At 35.3% G+C, this 20,669-nt stretch overlaps 2 protein-coding genes across 5 annotated transcripts in view; both read left to right on the top strand.

Moving 5' to 3' along the window:
- The first annotated feature begins 684 nt into the window (after positions 1–684).
- Positions 685–9,577, top strand: LOC131958747 (zinc finger protein 135). Of its 2 annotated transcripts, none has more exons than XM_059323945.1 (3): positions 685–1,175; positions 5,283–5,903; positions 7,726–9,577. In XM_059323945.1, exons 2-3 carry the CDS (start codon positions 5,326–5,328, stop codon positions 8,639–8,641), a joined length of 1,494 nt encoding a protein of 497 aa, XP_059179928.1. In that variant the 5' UTR covers positions 685–1,175; positions 5,283–5,325; the 3' UTR covers positions 8,642–9,577. The 2 variants fall into 2 exon arrangements, with proteins under 2 accessions (XP_059179928.1, XP_059179927.1); XM_059323944.1 differs by lacking the exon at positions 685–1,175 and adding an exon at positions 3,117–3,282 and having other exon boundaries at positions 7,726–9,576.
- Positions 9,578–16,208: 6,631 nt separating this feature from the next.
- LOC131958741 (NLR family CARD domain-containing protein 3-like) overlaps positions 16,209–20,669 on the top strand; it is a 30,281-nt gene continuing 25,820 nt past the window's right edge. For all 3 annotated transcript variants that reach the window (XM_059323937.1, XM_059323936.1, XM_059323935.1), the window contains exon 1: positions 16,209–16,301. The gene's annotated coding sequence lies outside the window, so the exon portion shown is untranslated. The remainder of the gene's footprint in view (positions 16,302–20,669) is intronic.

Here is a 20,669-nt window from a genome sequence, read left to right as displayed (position 1 = left end):
TCATTTTATTTTGGGGTATTTTTTTCTATATTTTCATTGAGTGTTTTATTTAACTATATTTCATTTTGTTACTTAATTTGATATTCTTTAAAAAAATATATTTTATTCATTAAATGTTTAAATTATTGTTTTATTGTGAAGGGCAATCCAAAAATGTATTTTATCTATCAAGGATGCAGAAGGGCACATATGCAGATAATTTCAAGCGCTTCTATGAAAGTTAACCTTTAGTAACCCTCTGGAGTCCATCTATTTATTGAAAATACACATATTTTATTTACAGTAATAACTTTATTTATATATGATATGTAGACAAGCTGAGAAAGCCAGTTAAAGTTCAATCAGAGGAGCTTTCACAGTGTGACATTTATGTTTCTAGACCATTTTTAAAATGTGAATTTTCTTTCTACAATGAAAACTATTACTATTTTTTTTTTTTAGTTTTATTATTTATTATTTTTTCTGCTGTTTTTGTGTGTATAAATGGTAAAAACAAAATTAAAAATTAAAAATGGTACATTTCCGTAGACACCTGTGTCTTTTGTTTGTATTTTGGGTTCCTGGCAGCTTTATACTTTGTTGATTAAAATAAAATGAAAAATCTGACTGATAGCTAAGTTTGTGTGGAGAAAAAGGAGCCATGTTGATGTAAGGACAGACTGGAAGATGCTGAACAGAGACAGAAATTAATGCAGAGGAAGTTGACACATTTGAACCAAAACCTCCTGGACTTGAGAGGTTTAAAGGTGTGATGAAGATGATTTGGGTGTTAAGACGTGAACTGTTTCCGTTATAAACCAATCCTGAATGCCCTGAAGCTTCACGACACCTCGCGACATTTGGCGGCAGAGTTTGCGGGGCTTCCGACCGCCAGCCAATCAGATTCGATGCACCGGGCAGGCTGCGCAGTAGCTCAGCCAATCACAGGCCGGTAGAGGAGCGGGACGGTCCGCCGCTCTGCCGCGTCCCCGCCGCAGCGTCCCATCCACTCTGCCGGGCGATCTGCCGCTCCGTGCCGCTCCGCGCCTCGTCGGGGACGTCGCAGCAGCGGTTGCTAGCCGACAGGCGGCCCCTGCTCTCCGGCTGGGATGTGACAGAGCTGCAGCGGACGGAACCGACTACAGTCCTCATCACCGGACCGACCGGGACCAGCGGCACCGTAACGGGCTTGAATCGTAAGTGTTCGCGGTGGGGATTATCTGCGCGAAATGGGCGGTAAAAAAGCGACAGCGAGGCGGGTTGTGGCGGAGCGGCGGGGCGGTGTGTGTGTGTGTGTGTGTGTGTGTGTGTGTGTGTGTGTGTGTGTGTGTGGTTGTGTGTGTGTGTGTGTGTGTGTGTGTCTGGGCAGATGTTCCCGTGGAGGAGGTGAACCGGGGGAAAATGCCGTGACGGAGCCGTTAGTGCAGCGGGGAGACGGTGACGCTGCTGCGGCGGCAGGAAGCGAAGCGGAGGCCTCAGTATTTACCGCTCCGCTCCTCCTGCCGCACATCCTTCATCCTCCTCCTCCTCCTCCTCTTCATCCTCCTCTACTGCTCCTCTTTCTCCTCTTTCTCCTCTCCTCCTGTTCACCACTTCATTAATAAATTATCATGCACGAAAAATAATATTAAAAATAAATCTAGCCATTAAGTCATAAGTGTAACTAGGCCTAATTTAATATTCTATTTTTAAAGATATTTTATTAAGTTGTATTGTATTTTTTTAACTTCGTTTTATATTTTTTATTTTGCTACATTTTGTCCATTTATTATCTCATTTTATTTTATTTTTTATTTTTCTTATTTCATTTTATATTGTATTTTTTCGAAATGTTTTAATTTAGTGTTTTATTTTACTTTATTTTGCTGCACATCCTTCATCCTCCTCCTCCTCTTCATCCTCCTCCACAGCTCCTCTTTCTCCTCTCCTCCTGTTCACCACTTCATTAATAAATTATCATGCACGAAAAATAATATTAAAAATAAATCTAGCCATTAAGTCATAAGTGTAACTAGGCCTAATTTAATATTCTATTTTTAAAGATATTTTATTAAGTTGTATTGTATTTTTTTAACTTCATTTTATATTTTTTATTTTGCTACATTTTTTCCATTTATTGTCTCATTTTATTTAATTTTTTATTTTTCTTATTTCATTTTATATTGTATTTTTTCGAAATGTTTTAATTTAGTGTTTTATTTTACTTTATTTTGCTGCACATCCTTCATCCTCCTCCACAGCTCCTCTTTCTCCTCTTTCTCCTTTCCTCCTGTTCACCACTTCATCAATAAATTATCATGCACGAAAAATAATATTAAAAATAAATCTAGCCATTAAGTCATGAGTATAACTAGGCCTAATTTAATATTCTATTTTTAAAGATATTTTATTTAATTGTATTGTATTTTTTTTAACTTCATTTTATATTTTTTATTTTGCTACATTTTTTCCATTAATTGTCTCATTTTATTTTATTTTTTATTTTTCTTATTTAATTTATATTGTATTTTTTTCTAAATGTATTCATTTAGTGTTTTATTTTACTTTATTTTATTTTGTTACGTAATTTAATATTCTATTTTTAAAGATATTTCATTTAGTTGTATTGTATTTTTATAACTTTATTTTTTATTTTGCAAATTTTTTCCATTTAATCTCTCATTTTTAATTTTTTTTTATTTTCTCTTCCTTATTTCATTTTATATTTTTTTCTATATGTTTTCATTTCGTGTTTTATTTTCATCTGTTTTATTATGTTACCTAATTTTATATTCTATAGAATTTCAGAGTTTCTGGCTTAATAATTGTTACAATATTACATTTTTATAGTCAGATTTGGTTTTTTAATATAGCCGAATATCTATTATAGTTTCTGGCTTAAAAATATTAACCATATTTAATTTTTTAATGTAGTATTTTAGGATTTTTTTTTTTTTTTTAGTTGTATTGTATTTTTAAACTGAATTTTATATTTTATTTTTTGCTACATTTTTTCCATTTAATGTCTCATTTTATTTTGTAACTCAATTTAATATTCTATTTTTTATATAATATAAGTATAAGATAAAGATATAAGATATTTTATTAATGTAATGTTTAATTTAAATTATTATTATTTTATTATTATTTTAAACGGTCCTATGTTTTATTGTGAAGGCCAATCCACTGTACTTCCGTTCTTCGCAACCATTTAATCCTTTCCCACAATGCTTTGTGTCCACGTCCCCTGCTTCCTGTTTATTGTGACCGTCTCCACCGGTACCTTTCCTCGGTTTATGCCGCCGGTCCGCCACAGAGAACCCGGTGAGTAACCGGATCGAGACCCGGTTCGCCGCCGGACCCGGTCGGCGTCGTTTATTCCGCGGTGTGCTCTTTTATTTTGACAGTTTACGTAAAGCTGCGGGAGGAGAACGTCACTCCTCAGCTTCCTCTTCACTGACACCGAGCCGCCGAACTCCGCTCAGAAACCTCTACATTTAAAACGTCCTCAAATAACGACGAAATAAAACATGCTGAAAAACAACTCAAGGCTTTTTACGAAACATAAACATCTTATGTTAAATTCGGCGTACATAAAACTCATGTTTTAGCTCTGAATTTGAATGAAATTTAACCTTTTAATAATAGATGCGACGCCAGTAACCGCCCTTCGGTGATGTGCTGTGTAGCGTAATGATCGCACCAGAAATGAGGATATCTGTTATATATGATACTTTTTAATCGTAATCTAAATGCCGATTGTTTTATTTTAAGCCTCCCAGACGGAGGAGTGAAAGAACAAAAGCCCAGGTGTCTCTGTTTAACAGGCAGGGCTGCCGCTGTGAAAAATGACGGTTTTTTTGAACGGAATTCGGCGAGACGCTGCGTCTCGGTTAAAATAAAGAATCAGCGTGTTTCCGGGCAGCCAGATGTTGTTAAACAGCACAAACATCTGTTTAGCACACGCCACGTTATGAAATAAGTAATTCATATTTTATAAACGTGAAAATATTCTGTTGGCGGTTGTTTTGTCTCGCGGGAGGTCAGAGGTCACCTGTCATTATTATCTACAGTGACATCACCGGCTGTTGACCTTATATGGTCACTGTGGATCCGTCACGCTGACCTCAGACTTGCTATACATCTCCAATAATTAATTATAAATCATGTAATTAATGTGGCAATGACCATTTCACGCCCTATATAATTCATGTATAATTGTAATTTTTGTTATTGTTTACATCTGTTTATTATTCTGTCTATATAATCTGTTATATACAGGATTATCTCAATACATTAGAATATGATGAAAAATCAATTTCCATAAATAATAAACGGCTCCAACCAAGTATTGAGTCATATAGATGAACATACATTTAACATTTCCATATTAAACAAACTTTTTAAAATTGGTCTATTGTTATATTAATTTTTTTAATAATCTCATAATTATGAGATTAAAGTCGAAATTTTGAGATATAAAGTCGTTATTTTGAGATTAAAAAAGTCATAATTATCAGATAAAAATTCATAATTACAAGATAAAAAGTAAAAATTATGAGATTAAAAGTCTCCTTCTCCTCCTCCTCTTCCACCTCCTTCTCCTCCTGCTCTTCCTGCTCTTCCTCCTTTACCTTCTCCCCCTCCTCTTCCTCCTCCGTCTTCTCTTCCTTCCACCTCCTCCTCCTCCTCCTTTCCTTCTGCTCTTCCTCCACCTTCACCTCCTCCTGTTTTTGCTCCTCCTCCTCCTGCTCCACCTTCTCCACCTGCTTCTCCTCTCCCCCTCCTCTTCCACCTCCTGCTCCTCTTCCTCCTCGTTCTTTTCCTCCTCCTCCTCCTTCTCCTGCTCTTCCTCTTCCTCCTCCTGCTCCTCCACTTCTCCTCCTCCTCCACTTTCTCCTCCTCCACCTCCTCCTCCTGCTTCCCCTCCTCCCCCTCCTCTTCCTCCTCCTTCTCTTCCTCCTCTCTCTCCTCCTCCTCCTGCTGCTCCTCTCCCTTGTCCTTCTCTTCCTTCCTCCTCCTGCTCTTTGTCCTCCTCCTCCTCCTCCTGCTCTTTGTCCTCCTCCTCCTGCTCCTCCTCTTCTTCCTCCTCCTGCTTCTATTCCTTCCACCTTCTCCTCCTCCTCCTCTTCTTCCACCATCTCCTCCTCCTCCACCTCCTACTGCTCCTCCTCCCCTTCCTCCTCCTCCCTGCTCCTTTCCTTCCTCTTCCTCCTTCTCCTGCTCCTCCTCCTCTTCCTCCACCTTCTCCTCCTCCTCTTCTTGCTCCCCCTCCTCCTCCTCCTTTTCTTCCTCCTCCTCCCCCTCCTCCTGCTCCTCCTCAGGGCTGTAGCTGCTCCTCTTCCTCCCCCTCCCCGCAGGTTCAGGATGGAGGACTCGGAGACGGAGCTGGCGGTGTCGGAGTCAGACGCTCTGGGCGCCGACTTCATCACGGTGGAGCTGGACACGCAGCCCATCGAGTATGTGGTGAAGTGGGCGGAGGTCGGCTCCAAGTTCACCATCTCCTGCGTCAAGAAGGAGTCGGAGGAGGCGTCGGACCTGACCGCCGACCAGCTGAAGATCGAGACGGACGAGGCCTTCTTCGCGCCCTACGAGGAGGTGTACCCCTGCGAGGTGACGGAGCAGAGCGTGGAGATAAAGACGGACTCCGACGAGGACGAGGAGGAGGACGGCGAGGAGGAGCAGGAGGTGCTGGTGGAGGCGGGGAGCAGCCAGCTGGACGGCGAGGTCGACTCGGACCAGGCCGACTTTGAGCCCGACGAGCGCCAGTACCGCTGCAGCTACTGCGGCAAGAGCTACAGCCACGCCTCCAGCCTGTACCGCCACCAGCAGACGCACAGCGGGAGGAGCGCCGGGCCGCCGCCCGCCAAACGGGCGCTGGAGCCCACGCACCAGGAGGCGCGCTACACCTGCCCCCACTGCGGGATGAGCTTCAAAGGCAGCAGGTGAGTCGTCATAGAAACCCAACAGAAGCATGGTTCGCCGAAAAAAAAACACGTTTATTATAGAAAGAAACTGTAAAAACAGACATGATCGGCAGAGTTTGAACTTTCAGACGCTCCTTAAACGCATCATCAGTTACCAAAGTTTACGTTATAAAAAGTGACCAAAACTTGCTCCTCTTCCTCCTCCTCCTCCCTCTCCTCTTCCTCCTCCTGCTCCTCATCTACCTCCTCCACCTTCTCCACCTGCTTCTCCTCCTCCCCCTCCTCCTCCTCTTCCTCTTCCTCCTCCTGCTCGTTGTCCTCCTCCTCCTCCTCCTCCTCCTCTTCCTACTCCTGCTCTTCCTGCACCTTCTCCTCCTCTTCCTCCTCCTGCTCCTCTCCTCATGCTCTTCTTCCTCTTCCTCCTCCTCCTGCTCTTCCTCCACCTTCTCCACCTGCTTCTCCTCCTCCCCCTCCTCTTCTGTCACCTTATCCTCCTCCTCCACCTGCTCTTTGTCCTCCTCCTCTTCCTCCTCTCCAAAACTTCAGGAAACTTCTCATTCACCTCTATACGGAACACACTCCCCTGACTGTTCTACGGCTCTGAGCCCGACCAATTAAAACCCGCCTGAATATGATGTATTAAATGTTCAAACTGATACCTTTTATGGTTTATTGTAAATATAAATATAGTATATGAACTGAGGATACAAACTGTTGAGGTACTTTTTGGGGGTTTTAATCTCCAATAATGCTGGTAAAATGTGTTTTCACAGATCAAAGACTTGACTATTTACCATCTGAACCCTCTTTTATTTTTTTTATTTTTTAAAATCATCCATTATTATAGTAATCAATTATAGTAATACATTTTATTATAGTAATAAATTGTAAAAACAGACATTATACTCAGAGTTTGAACTTTACGACGGTCCTTGAACGGATCATCTGTTATAAAAAGTGACCAAAACTTATGTTAAAATGTTAATATTTGTGTCAGAATCTCTTTATTATCCATGTGTCATTTAAAAGGAGGAGGAGAGGTGAGGAGAAATTTATGTGAACTGATTTATTTTAATTTGTGTGAACTTTGGAGGGAAAAAAGGTGCTTGTTCTGTTATTATTATTATTATTATTATTATTATTATTATTATTATTATTATTATTAATAATATAAATATTATTGGTTATATTTAACACTGAACATGTGCAGCTGCATGTGTCCACATCTGGTTAGTTTTTATTAAGAACATCAGTGCTGCTGAAGCTACGCTAACTCAGCACAGTGGACTTCCTGGCACTTCTTCACAATAAAAGCATATATTATTGTTTATTTATTATTTTTCAATGTATCGCATCAGGATGCTAATAACTTTCCTGTTATTTATTATTAATAATAATAAAAATAATAATAATAATAATTTCAACAAATGTTTATTCATATTTTATTAAAGAGCTATTATTTAGTAAGTAATTTATTATTTTAAAAATAACAATAAAATTGTATTTTACAAAACAAATAATTATTGTAATAATAAAATGTATTATAACAATAAAATACCTTATTCTGTTTTATTTAATTAAGTTCAATAATTATTATTTTATGATGTCATTATTTAATATTGTAATAATAATAGTAATGCATTAATATTATACATTTAATAATTATTTAATGAAATAAAAAGAAATGTTATAATAATAATAATTATTATTATTATAATAAAAATATTTGTGATTATTTTAATTTTTATCATGGAAAATAATAGTTTATTATAGTAACCATAAGTACTTAACACATACATTTTAATTAAATTAAATCCGTATTATTTCTATAATCCGTCAGGATGCTGGGGAGCCACCTGCGGCTGCACGGGAAGCGGCGGATCCACCCCTGCAACATCTGCGGGAAGGAGTTCAACCACAGCTCCAGCCTGTCCCGCCACCGCCTCATCCACAAGAAAGGCAAAGGGCTCCCCAAGGACGTGGCGCTCGGCCCCAACATGGCCGCCCTGCGCCACTCGCTCAAGTCCGGCGCCAAGAACAAGAAGACCAAGCGGCAGCAGCAGCAGCGGCAGCAGCAGCAGCACGTGGCGTCCGCCATCATCCAGAGTCAGGGCGGCGACAAGTTCTACGCCTGCCCGCAGTGCGACATGAGCTTCAGGACGTCCACGCAGCTGTCCAAGCACCAGGTGACGCACGTCAAGGAGCTGCTGGACAACTACACGCCCGGCAAGGAGAACCTTGGCGAGACCTCGTCGGACCTCAAGATCCGCCTCAAGCTCTGCTCCCGCGACAAGCCCAACTTCTACACCCTCTGCAAGAAGAACCGCCGCCGCCGGGGGGGGCGGGCCGGTAAACGGGGCCCCGCCACCTCCTCTGAGGAGGACGGCGGTGGCGGCGTGGGAGGAGTCGGAGCAGGGCGCCACGGCTGCGGCCAGTGCGGGAAGCGGTTCAGCCACGCCTCCAGCCTGGCGCGGCACCAGCAGACCCACAGGGCGGTGGAAGGCGGCGGGCGGGGGAAGCTGCAGCAGCACCACCACCAGAAGCAGCTTCACGTCAAGACCGGACTCCCCGGCGCCGCCAAGACCAAGACCTACACCTGCGCCGCCTGCAACAAGACCTTCATGCACTCGTCCAGCTTCTCCCGCCACAAGAAGGCGCACCTGGAGGAGGAGCAGCGCGCCCAGGCCGCCGCCGCCAAACGCCGGAAGAGGGACGACCTGGACGAGACCGCTCCGCTGGAGTCTGACTCCGAGTGACGCCACCAGGCTCTGGACTGGGTTTGGACCGGTTCTGGACCTGTTCTGGGTCAGTTCTGAATCAGCGCTGACTGGTTCTGGACTGGTTTGGGACCAGTTCAGGAAAAGTTCTAATTTGGAAAAGTTCTGGGCCAGTTCTCCACCAGTTCTGGACCAGTTGGGGACAGATTCTGGGCTGCTCCGGCAGTTTGGTGGTCCAGGTTTTGGGAACTGGATCTGGTTGATTCTTCTCTGGTGTAGATAGCAGCAGGACATCCATATATGGTCGTATGGCGGGGGGATCTCCACATATGGTCATATCCATATATGGTCATAACGGACCGTTAGCTAATTGCTCTTAAGGATGGGATTAGATTAAAGTGTTACCCCAAGCCCCGCCCCTGCCCCGCCCCAGGCCCCGCCCCCTCCACCTGTCTGTCAGGTGTCACACGGACGCTGTTCGCTTTCATTCTGCACTCCATTTCCCATCAGCCACCTGGGGAGAGAGCTGGGAGCCACAGTCGGCTTCTCCTCTGCCTGCCGCGTTATTTCCCATCAGCCCCGGGCCAGGTCAGTTGACCGCTGTCCGTCAGAATCAGCACGCTGAGCATTCTGGGAAACTGAGTCATGACGAGGGTCCGTTCGACTGTACGGAAGTTTATCAACGACAACAACAAGCCCCGCCCCCTGCTCCTTTATTAACCTTATTTATTATTGTTTAGACACAAAGTCAGTTATTTCTTACTCCTCCGAACAACAACAACCCCAATTTATTTATTTTTGTTTCAGTTTACTCTCAGAAAAAAATATTCCCGAAAATATTGATCAATACATTTATGCCCAGAAAAAAAAAAAAAAACTTTCTTTTGTTTATTAATAATAATAATAAATGGTATGTTATTTTTATTAAATGTATTATGTTTAATAATCATTTCTAATAATAATGTAATATTGTAATAATAATAAATTAATATTGTAAATTATTGTTATAAATGTAATAATACTTATTTAAAAAAATTGTTGTTTAATGAAAATAAAGTTTTTGTTATGTATTATAATAATAACAAATACTTTATATTTTGTTTTATTAGATACGCATTATTTATTTTGATAATTTTCAATATTAATGTATTATTGTTACTATTATTGCAATGTAATAAATAATGCCTATCATTATTATTATTATTATTATTATTATGAGTTATTAATATGAGTAAACTGATAGAAGCTGGAGTTAGTTTTGTCGTTGTTTAACTTCCGTACCGTCTGATCAGGTTCTCCACCGTTTGTTTACGTTCCTCTATGACATCATCACCCGTTTTTCATCAGACTGGTTTTGATTGGCCGGCTGGCACTGCGCTCTGATTGGTTAACTGTGTTGATAGCTTTGATATTTTTAAAATATGTGAAATCGGAGCGGACGAGCTGATTGGTCAGAGCCGGCATTCCTCCACATTACCGTTTGCATGAAGACTATAACCCGCAGCTGGTCGGCCATATTTGTAGTTTTTGGGCGGTGTGTGTGTGTGTTCGGAGGTCGACGGGGAAACTGCACTACTTATTTATGAATTTGGAACAATGTTGTAATATAGAAATATAAATATTTAAATGTGACTCACAACTTTAAAAAAAACAACAACAACAAGCCCTCGTTACCGTAGCAGCACCACCGCCACCTTCATCGCTCAGCATCGCCATCGTCACGCAGACAGGAAATGGCTCCAGCAGACGGCCAGGTTTTTCAAAGTTAAAGCCTCCTAATGAAGTTATTTTCAATGATTCCTGTGAAGAAAAAAAGCTGTAATTCGGACTCAAAATTAATTTATAAAAATAAAAGCATTCAAACGTCCAGTTTTTCAAAGTAAAAGCCTTTTTAAAGGAGTTTGTTTAAAAAAAAAAAAAGAGAGAGAATCCTTCGAAGTAAAAGCTGAAATTCTTCCAAAATATGATCTGGAAACTAAAGTTCTTAATTCTTCCACTAAAAACATTTGGATTTAAATATAATTTATGAATGAAGAACAATTCAAGCGTCCAGTTTTTCAAAGTAAAAGCCTTTTAATTAATTTAGATAATACTTTATTGATCCCACAACAAGGAAATTCACTTGTAACAGCAGGGGGAAAAAAGCAAAAGGTGTGAATACAAAGATAAATTATTAATGATACATTTTAAATGATTTTGTTAAAAACTAAAGCTGAAATTATTCTGAAACAAAAAATATATTTTAATTAAAAAAAACATTCAGACATCCAGTTTTTCAAAGTTAAAGCATCCAAGTTTGTTTGTAATCCTGAAAAATTAAAGCTGAAAATCTGAAAACAACAACTCTTTATTGGTTTACTGAAAATATTTGGGCTTATATATAATATTAATTAAAAAACAACTCAGACATCGAGGTTTTCAATGTAAAAGCCTCTAAATGAGTTTATTAAAAAACACAAAGAATCCCGTGAAGTAAAAGAACGTTTTACTGAAGCAACATCTGGAAACAAAAGCTCATCATTCAAAAACATTATTCAAATACAAACTTGCGTCTTTTTGAGAAAAAAATTGGACTTTTTTGGGGGTTGTTTTTCAAAGTAAAAGCTTCCAAATTAGTTTATTTAAAAAAGACAAAGAATCCTGAGAAGTTAAAGCTAAAATTCTTCGAAAACATCTGGAAACAAAAGCCCTTTTTTTGGTTCTATGAAAACATCTGGATTGAAACATTATTGACGAGTAAATAATCTGAGTTAAACATCTAGTTTTTCAAAGTAAAAGCCTCAAAATTAGTGTGTTAAAATGACATAGACTCTTGAGACGTTAAAGCTGAAATTCTTGTAAACATCTGGAAACAAAAAGTGAATTCTGTGATTTTTTTTTTTTTTGTGACAAAATTTTGGGGCTTTTAGCAAATTGGGACTCAAATATTCATCTGGAAACATTTAAAGCCTCCAAAAAAGTTAAAAAAAGACAAAGAATCCTGAGAAGTTTAAGCTAAAATTCTTCTATAGTAACATCTGGAAACAAAAGCTATTTATTGTCTCTGAAAAACTGGACGTTTGAGTCACGTTTTTCCAGATGTTTCAAAGTAAAAGCCCCCAAATCCATTTTTAAGACAAAAAATCCTAAGAAATTAAAGCTAAAATTCTTCTGAAACATCTGGATGGAAACATTATTGAGGAGTAAAACAGACTGAAATATCCTGTTTTTCAAAGTAAAAGCCTCAAAATGACTTCATTTGGGAAAAAAAGAGAGAGAATCCTGAAGCTGAAATTCTTCTGAAACATCTGGAAACAAAAGCTCTTTATTGGTTAACTGAAAACATCTAGACGGAAACATTTTTGACGAGTAAAAAACAGAACTCAAACGTCCAGTTTTTCAAAGTAAAACCCCCCAAATCCATTTTTAAGACGAAGAATCCTAAGAAATTAAAGTTAAAATTCTTCTGAAACATTATTGAAGAATAAAACAGACTGAAATATCCAGTTTTTCAAAGTAAAAGCCTCAAAATGACTTCATTTTTTTTTTTTTTTTTTAAAAAGAGACAAAGAATCCTGAAGCTGAACTTCTTCTGAAACATCTGGAAACAAAAGCTCTTAATTGTTTCTCTGAGAACATCTGGACTGAAATGATTCTGCGAGCGGGTCCCAACAGATTCTGGGACAAAACATCTGGAATCAGCTGTTTGTGAACATGATGCGTGAGCTGTGATGTCATCAGGTCATTAAAGACTAACGGACGTCTGGGATGAGACGCCCCCCCCCCCTCCCCCCTCCACACTCTCACTTCCTGTCTCCGCCCGTCGGGCCGTGTGGCGGCGTACACTCTGAGTTTGTGAATAACATTTTACTGTGTGAATTGGATTTGACTTAATTTAATGGTGAATATTTATGAAGCTCCCGTAGAAAAGAAGCTCCTCCTCCTCCTCCTCCTCCTCTTCATCCTCCCGGTTTCTGTTTTTCTTTCTGATCCACGTTGTGTTGGTTTGTTTCTCTTCGGTTCGTGTTTCCAGCGAAGCTTCACCTGCAGATAGAAGGTTGTTCGTCATTGTATCGTGTTTGCCAATAGAAATAAACCAGTTGACATGTTTTGTCTTGCGTTTTGTAATAAACCTTTAAAAGAAAAAAAAATGTCCTCTGTGACTCTTCATTCTGTCCCAACCTTTGGCTTTTAATGTATTTCATTTATTTATCATTTAATTATTTATGTGTTAATGCATATAGCATGGATTCTAGCAAGAATGTAATTTGTTTATTTTTTTTATTTTATTTTCATTACATTTCTGAAAAACTGGTGAAAGATTGAAGTAATATTTAATGTTTTTATAGCAGTTTTAGGAAGATGACACTGTACAAAAAGTAAAAAATCGATAAACTGTGAAATAAATAAATAAAAATAAACTCCCCCAGTTTTTAGTTAACAGAATATATATATTATTTTTTATGATTTTTTTTTTTTTAAATAACATTTTCAGTCTGTAAACAAACTGACATTAATGGTTTGAATTTCTGAAAATGTTTCTTAAATATTTTGTGACGATCAGGACGGATGTTTGTTAAAATAATTATATACACTATTTATTTTTATTTCTAGTATTTTATAGCAGATTAATGACGGAGATATTTTTGTCCCCTAATGTAACAAGCATTTAGTTCACAGAAAATATGTTTTTAAATTATTATTTTTTAATTTCTTCTGTGTTTTTATGTTAAAAAACAACAGTAGCATTATGTAAACAAACTGACATTTAAAGAGTTAAAATTCTGACAATATATTATTTGGTTATCAGAACTGAAAACATGCTGAAATATATATTGAATCAATTTAAGACAGGATTTATTTTTTTTAAAGGGTCAAATACTGCAGTTCCTCAGTTTCACCACTAGAAGGCAGCAAACAGCAGGAAGAACATTATTATTGGTAATGCAAATATTATAAACAATTTCTACAAGAAAGAAATGAAAATAACTTTTGTAATCAAAAACCAAGAACAAGAATATTTAAATTTATATTTATTTAAAGTATGGAATAAATTCATTCAATAATAGAATCATAATTAAATAGGATTACAGTTCACAGCCCTGAAATGTTTGTTTTTTCCCTTTATTTTTTTTCTTTATTCATTCAATATATCTATATCTATATATATACAGATATAGATATAGATATCTATATCTAGATATATATATATATACATATACATATGTATATATATATATATATATATATGTGTGTATATATATATATATGCATATACATATAGATATAGATATCTATATATAGATATATATATATATATAGTCTTGTTAGTATAGTATGTTTGAAAACATTAACTAAGTAAAAGTAGACATTTTTTTTTTAATTTAATATATATTCTTTGACTATCTTTTTCGGGTGAAATCATATTTTCTGCAGTTCTTCAGTCTGACCAGCAGATGGCAGAAACAGCTGGTTATTACTTTACATATTCTTTTATCTACTTATTTACCTCATTGTTTATTCTAAATTTACAACTTTTAGTTCCTCACTATAAAAACATATGAATTGGCAGAAATGAAGAACATGATATGTAGTTATATATATACATATATATATATATATATATATATATACTCACTCCAACATACACAAACTGTTTATATTTCTCTCAATAATTCTTCTATTGTGGATAAATTTTTACATTTATTATTATTTAAAGTTTCAAAAGGCATTTTAAATTTGTTCCTGGATGGTTTTAAGGAGTTTTGGAAAATTATTGATATGAAATTTACCGATCAACATTAACAAACTGACAATCTTTTTTATTTTTTTTATTTTTATTTTCATAATGTGGTTTAAAAAAAATCTTCTAATTGAATATCGACATATTCCAATTTCTTTGATCCTTTGATCTAGATATTAGTTTGTGGGTTGGATAAATAATATTTATCATTTTAAAATGTAGTTCTTTGATTTTATTTATGTATTTAGACATTTTTCAATTATTATCAGAAAATTGTGAGCTCAATAAACGAACCAACTTCCTGGAGTCATTTTCCTTTGACTGTAAATCTTTATTTATTTAATATAATAATATATTTAACAACTGACCTGTTTTATTATAAACATGTGAATCATTAATTCAACATTTTATTCATAAAAACATCTCCAAAACTGATTGTTTTTATGGCTTTTGACAGTATTTTCTGATTTATAAAATGATAAAAGTAAAAAAAAACTTTGAATCTAATGAATCATCAAAATAAAATAATAACTTTGAAACAGGAAATATATGCAAATGAGTGCATATTTAATGAATGAAGAGCTCATTTCTAAACATATCTAAAGATAAAACATCAGAAAACATTGTGTTGATGTAAATAACAAACTGTAAGTGAACCTTTGAGCTGAATGTAACTAAATACATTTACTCAAGTACTCAACGTTATTATTTCTGTTTTATGTCACTTTATTATTTTCCTCTACATTTATCTGACAGCTTCAGTTACTTTCAGCTCAGATTTAACATGAAAACATGAGACATTTAAAGTTATTAGAGCTTTTTATTTATTATTAAACCTCATAACAGTTTAATAAATAGTTAAAAGAGCTCAATCTTTACTAAATGAAAACGCTGCTTACATAAATGCATCAATAAAAATAATCTGATCATTTATTTAGAATATATAAACAGAACAGACAGAGACACTTTATTCATATTTATTTCTATCACTGCACTACCTGTACATATTTTACCAACCTGACCGTCAACACATGTTGTCTCATGTCTTTGTTGTTGTTGTTGTTGTTGTTGCTATTGTTAATATTTAATATTTGTATATTTGTTATTTGTGTACGAGAGAGACAGAAAAACTGGAGTCAAATTCCTGGTATGTGCACACGCAGCCGGCCAACAAACTGATTCTGATTCTGATCTTTTTAACATCTTGTTGTTGTTGTTGTTGTTGTTGTTGTTTCAATACAAACAATGAATTCAGTCCTACCAGCTGACATTGTGCAATAGTAAGATAGTAGCATCATAATTACATATGATAGTATAATAAGGGTCAAAGGGGAAAAAGAAGAAAAGGAAACAGAAAGGCAGAAATAAAACTTTGCTGTGACACACTTTGTAATCTTACATATAAAATGAAAGTTCTAGTTATAACTGTTGTGACAGGTTATTGGTTGAAAATATCTGCATGGATATTCATTATAGATATACATTTCTAATTAGTAATTAACTCTAGAGACTTCAAATAATAATCCACTTCAATCAAAAACAGCTTAAATGATGGTGATGGATCTGGAAATTTACATTTATGGATGTGAAATTTCCCTCATAAAATATAGAGGTTGACAATAACACATAGTTTATTTTCTTTGTATTTAAAATAAGTAATAATGTTTGTTTTTTCCCCTCAATGTTGATTTTATGTTTGTTTTTTACAGTATTTAGTTCTCAAGTTCTTTCCAACATGTTCTACTGCGGGCAACCATCAAAGAAATGAGTTACATTTTCAGCTTCGCTTTTTACTAAAGCTACATTTGAACATGTTGTTGTTTATTTCCCGGGCGGAAACAACCGTGACGTCACGGCGGGCAGCCCCCTTCCTGTTTGTAGTTTAGTTTCACTTTCATCGCTCGTCGTGACGCAGTTTGTTCTTCTTGTCGTCGTCGTCGTTGTTCTCCTTGTTCTCCTCTTCTTCTCCGGCTGAAGGTTCGTGCTGCCTGTTTCCTCTCTGTTGTCGGACTGTTTCTTACTGTTTGTTTCTCTATTTCACTTTAAAATCAGTTAAAGCTTTAAAACTTCAGTCAGCTGTTTACACTGTGACACGGAAACGTCTCTGGATCCTCTGAACAACAACAACAACAAACAAACAGACAAACTAACTAACAAACAGTTTCTACTCTTACTGTTTGTTTGATTATTTTCACAAAGTTTTTATACGCTGTAAAAGTTTAGAGGTCGGCGCATGCGCATGGGAGCGTCCTTACAGCCGCGGGAGGGGCTGACGTGGAGTCACGTGTTAATATCAGGGCGCGCGCCAGACGGGAGCGCGCCCGACACCCATTTTTGTTTTGCTGTATTTTATTTATGTTTATTTTTCATGTCTATGACGTTGCATTTACATACATAAACAATGTAACGTCAAGAAAATGAAAAAAATAAATAAATATTGTTTTAGATATTTAGGTTTTCAATACATTTTTAAAATCACAATCTTTAAACATTTTAAAGGAGGGCTTTTTTTTTTGCCTGATAGCAGCTCAGTGGCTAAACATAATGTTCAATTAAATCTTTATTAATAATTATAAGTCAATAAATAAGCTCAGATAAATACTTTCATTTTAGTTTAAATCAAGTCATTTTAGTTTAAATATTAATTGAATTAATAAATAAGATGAAACTGTAAATTAAATCACAAATTAGTTTCATTATTAATTTTAATGAGATAATGCATAAAATTGAAAATATCTCCAGCCTTATCTATTCATGAAATTTAATTAAACAAATTAAATTAGCCTAGACAAAAAAAATATCATTTCATAATTTTAATGATGGTTGATTCATTTTTAATACAATTCTGCAACATATTAATCTTCATGTATTCATAAATTAAATAAAACTTAATAATTAAAACGGAACAAAAACTTACAAAAATAAACCCTTATTTTGTAGTTTCAAAATGTTTATGCAATTAAATAAATCCATTACTTTCTTGTAATTACAACTAATTGAAATTACTAAATGAAAATATCTGCAATATATTCATTTATTTTAAATAACTAAAAATGTACTTACCAAACAAATGTATGTTATTGTTCCATTATTTTATATAAAAAATGTAATGTATTCAAATCACAACATTCTGCAACATATTAATCCCTGTGTATTTGTGAAAATAAAATTTAAAGAATTTAAACAAGAAATTAAAGAATCTCCTAAAATGAAATGTTTCATTTTTTTGTTATTTAATATGTAAAAATTTAAAATATCAAGATATTATTCCTTGTGTTTGTGAAATTTGAATAAAAAACTTTATAATAGCAAAACAACATCAACAAAAATAAAATGTTACATGTTGTAGTTTCATTAATTTTGTAATTAAAAGACTAAATTAATCTAAATTCAAATTATTAAATATGACACATTAAATATGTTTGAAGAGAACATTGTTAAGGTCGGGGTATAAATAAAAAGATAGAAATTAATACATTATGTGAGCTTAATAATAAACGAATTAAGAAATGATAAAATCACATTTAAAATTATTTATTTAAAGTGTTAGAAAAATATTTTCTCTCAAGAAAATAAATGAAATCAATCGATAATTTATGATTTAAAAACAAATTAAAATGTGAAACATAAACTGCATCTGTTCCTCATTTAATGATTAATAATTCATATTTACAAAAAACTTATTTTCTTTTTTTTTACAAAAGATTTTATTTATCAGTGAATCTTTCTTTCTTTATTATTAATTATCAATAAATGATTTCTGTTATAAATCTATTAAAATCTACACTAAATATTTTTCTGTCACATAACGTTTAAGAAAAACTTGATTCAAAAATTAATTTTAATTAAAATCTCATTTTAAATTATTAAATAATTATTTTATGTACCTTAAGTTACATATTTAATTTTAATAAATTCTAAATTAGTGAAAATACGATCAGAAATAAAAGTTTTACTTTTTTCAGGGATTCAAAATATTATTATTAAATTAATTAATTAAGATTTTAGGCTGATGGCACTTTAAGACTGGAAGACCTGAAGCCAAGGGAAACTGTTAGCCTAGCTTAGCACAAAGACTGGAAGCAGTGGGAAACTGTTAGCCTAGCTTAGCACAAAGACTGGAAGCAGTGGGAAACTGGTAAACAAACAAGCACGTTCTGCTCTCATTGTTTGTTTGTTTGTTTGTTTGATTTCACAAAGTGTTTAAACGCTGTAAAAGTTCAGAGGTCTGCGCATGGGAGCGTCCTTCCAGCAGCGGGAGGGGCTGACGTGGAGTCACATGTTAATATCAGGGAGCGAACCAGACACCCATATTTGTTTTGCTTCATTTTTTAAAAATTGGAAAATGGAAATTATACTAATAATTTAGATTTTTAGGTTTTCAATACATTTTTAAATCACAATCTTTAAACATTTTAAAGGAGGGCTTTTTTTTAGCCGAATCAATTCATAAATATAATATATTTCTCGTATATTAATGAAGTTATTTAGAGTTTCATCACTTGTTGCACGTCATCAAATCCCTGTGAAGAAAGTATAAAACTAACAAACTCATATTATTTATCTTGAATAGTTCTAATTTCACCATTGCTGTAACTTTTATCATTCACTTAATTAACCTGCAGTGATGAAGGTTTTTACAGGTCAATGACACTTGGAGAGAAACTCATTTTATGTTTATTAAGTGAACTTCTGCATTAAGAAGGTGTTCAGCACAATAACTATATTCTGACAGCCCATAAATAAAGATCCATGTCATTGTTTTTGAAAAGCTGTAAACAGTTCAAAGTGACATCATGCAGTTTATTTATTTGTCACCAGATGGAGACAAATCCTCTGACAGCTTCATGTAAAGGAGACACGAACACTCTGAACCCACCAGGATTAACCCACTGAGGCCTAAAACGGCTGGAAAAACTGCCTGTAAAACCTCTGGTGATTCTGAAAGAACCCCCTAAAACCTGAAGTTTTTCTGGATATTCAACAGAAGATTTTTCAGCCTCTGTAGCAGATAGAAATGAAATTCAAAAAGTATTTGAGAGCTTATACCCGTGGCTTTCATGAGAAGTTGAGTTTATTTGTCCAAACCTTCAATAAAGTTTTTTAAAAAATCACAAACTCAGCAAATGTTACATTTGACTGAATAAAAATCCTATGCATAATACTAATACATGCCCATTAGCAAGATGCAAACATGATATGACCACTGGAAGAAATAGACATAGTTCTCATTAGCCTACTGTAATAAAAAATGAATAATTATCATAATAATGATAATAATAATAATAAATAATAATAATACTACATTTTATATATTGCACTTTTCAGGGTACTCAACAACGCATAAAGTAAAATAAGACATAAACAGTCATGATTTCTTATATCATCATCACAATCAATTATTATTAATATTAATATATTATTAATAATATTATTATTATCTCCAGATGGCCACAAATCTGTCTGTTCTTCTGTGAAAATATGTCGTCTAAAAACATATTCCTCATCCATAAATGCCGGTCGATTGGTTCCGAGGGTTCAAAGTCCAGATCAGCAATAAAATCATCGGTGCTGTTTTCATCAGATCTCTTCCGTCACTTCCTGCTGAGCTCCTCCGCTCATAGATATATATATATATATATATATATATATATATATATATATATATAGATATAGATAGATAGATAGATAGATAGATAGATAGATATATATAGATATATATATATATAGATAGATAGATAGATATGCCTCCGCTATAGTCGTCATCCACCATGATTCAAAGTTCTGGAAAAGTCCCATGATGCATTGCGACACTCCCGCATGTATTCTGATCATGATTCTGATGCATTTCATTGTCCAAGAGACCGAAAATAGGTGGAAAAAAATACAAATACTACAAAATGACGTATCGGCTGTCCCGGCCTTAATGGTAGAATAACACAACAGCGCTCCCGGTTTCAATGGTAGAAATGCGGTAATGCTTTCCCGCCTTATATGGGTTAAAAGAAGGTTTTCTATAACAGATCGACAAAAATCCAGTTTATCGGAGACAGAAACTTTACAAACAGACATTATCATCAGAGTTTGAACTTTCTGACGGTCCTTGAACATATCATCAGTTACTAAAGTTTCTCTTATAAAAAGTGACCAAAACTTGTGTTAAAATGTTGATAATTGTGTCAGAATCTCTTTATTCTCCATGTGTCATTTAAAATAAACCAGATCCTGTTAAAATTAAATTAAATTCTCTTCAGAGACACTGAAGACATGATTGATTCTGCTGAGACCAACGGTCACGTGACAAATATTTACTGAGAATCTGTTTACACAGAGCAGAGAGGAGAG

The sequence above is a fragment of the Centropristis striata genome, chromosome 20 (assembly GCF_030273125.1).
Source record: "Centropristis striata isolate RG_2023a ecotype Rhode Island chromosome 20, C.striata_1.0, whole genome shotgun sequence".
NCBI lineage: Eukaryota > Metazoa > Chordata > Actinopteri > Perciformes > Serranidae > Centropristis > Centropristis striata.
The sequence above is the reverse complement of the archived record's forward strand: the minus strand, read 5'-3'. Positions and strand labels throughout refer to the sequence as shown.